The sequence below is a fragment of the Alosa alosa genome, chromosome 21, assembly GCF_017589495.1.
Source record: "Alosa alosa isolate M-15738 ecotype Scorff River chromosome 21, AALO_Geno_1.1, whole genome shotgun sequence".
In the NCBI taxonomy this organism is placed as follows: Eukaryota; Metazoa; Chordata; class Actinopteri; order Clupeiformes; family Clupeidae; genus Alosa; species Alosa alosa.
This window is the reverse complement of record NC_063209.1, coordinates 11,668,612-11,671,111: the sequence shown is the minus strand read 5'-3', so window position 1 is coordinate 11,671,111 and position 2,500 is coordinate 11,668,612. Positions and strand designations below refer to the sequence as shown.

At 40.8% G+C, this 2,500-nt stretch overlaps 1 protein-coding gene across 8 annotated transcripts in view; it reads right to left on the bottom strand.

The window, feature by feature from the left end:
- LOC125286299 (connector enhancer of kinase suppressor of ras 2-like) overlaps positions 1–2,500 on the bottom strand; it is a 100,489-nt gene that overhangs the window by 81,861 nt on the left and 16,128 nt on the right. For all 8 annotated transcript variants that reach the window (XM_048231255.1, XM_048231247.1, XM_048231250.1 and 5 more), the window contains exon 2: positions 1,929–2,092. In XM_048231255.1, coding sequence (XP_048087212.1) covers positions 1,929–2,092 — 164 coding nt within the window. The remainder of the gene's footprint in view (positions 1–1,928; positions 2,093–2,500) is intronic.

Genomic DNA, 2,500 nt, shown 5'->3' with positions numbered 1-2,500 from the left:
TTACGCAAATTTGAGTACTGACTTGGTTGGACAAAATAAATGATTATTGCATTTTCATCATTTCTGCAGGTGTAAAATATAATAGAAATGTCAACTATATATTTTATGATTGATGATATATTTGAATACAATAATTATATGAAAAAAAAACATAAAATAAATTCCACTATTTTAAAATTAGGTATTTCAAAATAAATAAACACAACAAATAACACTTTTTCACTTTTTCACTACTTAATATAACAACTCATTTACTGTTCAATTCCTGCAGCAGTGCTTTTACTTCAAAACATGTGTCATATACGGTGATCAAATTGTCTTGCTCATGTAGTGTATAATATATGGTACAAATAAAAGCTGGTGCCTCAGCCTCAATTTGTGTGCACACGGCCCTGCAGTGCCATGCCATTTTTTTATACTGATAGGGCGTTTACCTATGCTAATTAATAACAAATGGCACGCCCTGTCAACTTAATATCACAAGAATGAAGCTGCGAAAGATTATGAGGTTTAAGAACACCTTCGTGAATCTGCTTAAGAGTTTTCGTAGGACCTTCTGAAGAACACAGTTAAGGACATTCTTAGGAAGATATTGGTGAATGAGGCCCATTGCATCTTTGCAGTAATCTTACAGCAAAATAATCTACAGCATTACAATTATGAAATGAGACTGCTCTGCAAACTTATGAAAGTGATTGATCAAGGTAAAGCTTGAGATATTTGAGGTACAACATATTTTCATTTTTTTTCTATTTTTACTTTTTTATTACAAGTGTACGTGTGTCTCAGTTGTAGGTCTCTCCACTGCAGCTGTCTACAGCTGCCTAGAGAGGTTATATGGCCCTGTTGCTATTTCCAATGTTTTTACTGAAGTTTATAACTTAAATATTGTTGAGTTGTGTACGTATTACGTGTTTGTATATCATGAAACCAAGATGCCGTTTCCAGTGAGATTTGTGTATGTGTGTGTCTGTGTGTGTTTCAGGCAGTTGGGACATTCCTCTGGGCTATTCATTAAACCACTGACCTTTATAACAAAGTGACACACAGTTGTTGACACATAGCCACACCCACGAACATACATACTGTAGACATACACACACACACACACACACACACACACATAAATACACACACACACACAACACACACACACACACACACACACACACACACACACACACACACACACACACTACAACCACAAATTGATGAGCTCATTCATGCATGCACATACTGTACACAAGTGAAGGCATTGGTAGTAGTAATAGCAGTAGTAGAAACTAATTACCAATTGGCTCACAAAACTGCCGCACGATGTTTGTTTGTATATCTGAACTCTTGTAGCTTTAGTCAATAGCTTCATTGGGGTCTGAAAATGACTACTGCCATTTTACATACAGTATTATGCAACTACACCACACAGATCGCATGGTTTGTCACTGTTTTGTTGACAACAGGTCATATTTCAAGTGAATATGTTGAGTCTCATATACATGCTCATCTGTGATCTGACATCATTATCATGTTCTGCCCATTTCTACTCTGTCTTGTTATGCTATTTGACCATGAGACCAATGGTTTAAAGCAAAAGCCTACATATAGCTTGTAACATGTACATATACAGTATGTAATATAATGTGTGTTGCATTGCGGTGTGTGTGTATGTGTATGTGTATGTATGTGTGTGTGTGTGTGTGTGTGTGTGTGTGTGTGTGCGTAAATGTCATTCAATGTATCGCATCGTCGCGTCGCGTCGCGTGTGTGTGTGTGTGTGTGTCTCTCTGTGTGTGTGTCTGTGTCGCGTGCGGCGCGTGCGTCGCGTCGCGTCGCGTCGCGTCGCGTGCATCATGCGTGCAGCGCGTGCCTGCCTATGTGTCGCGTGTGAGTGTGAGTGTGTGTGTATGCATACACGTGTTCATCCTCACCAGAGCGCACAGCAGGTCCACAGCCTCCAGGATGAGCTCCTGGTGTCCGATGCGCGTCACCCCCAGCTCCTCCAGCTCCTGGTGCGTGATGTGCAGGAGCTGCTCCCCACTGATCTTCTCCCGCTCAAAGTTCTTGATGTACTGCTGCAGACAGTCATCCAGGCCTGGAGGGAAACACACAACACACACGTTTACTTCTTTTGTCTTTTTTTGGTCTTTTGTCTCTTGTCTTTTGTCTTTTTTGTATTAATGACTGGTGTGCAGTCTCAGCACTGACACCATGTTTGGACACACACACACACACACACACACACACACACATGGGAAAATGGGTCAAGCTCAGAAGACATGTATCATGGTTTCACTATCTGCAAAGCAACACACTTTAGACACACTGAAATCACGAAAGGTCTGTTATTGTGTCCACCACATACTCCTATTGAGCACACAGTGCTCTCCTCCTGAGGGTATATACACTGTATGTCCTACATGTCTCTTTGCCTTTGCTAGACGCACCCAAAAGTATGTTCAGACTGCACAGTGGGTTCGCTCATCAACTCATTCCAGCAATG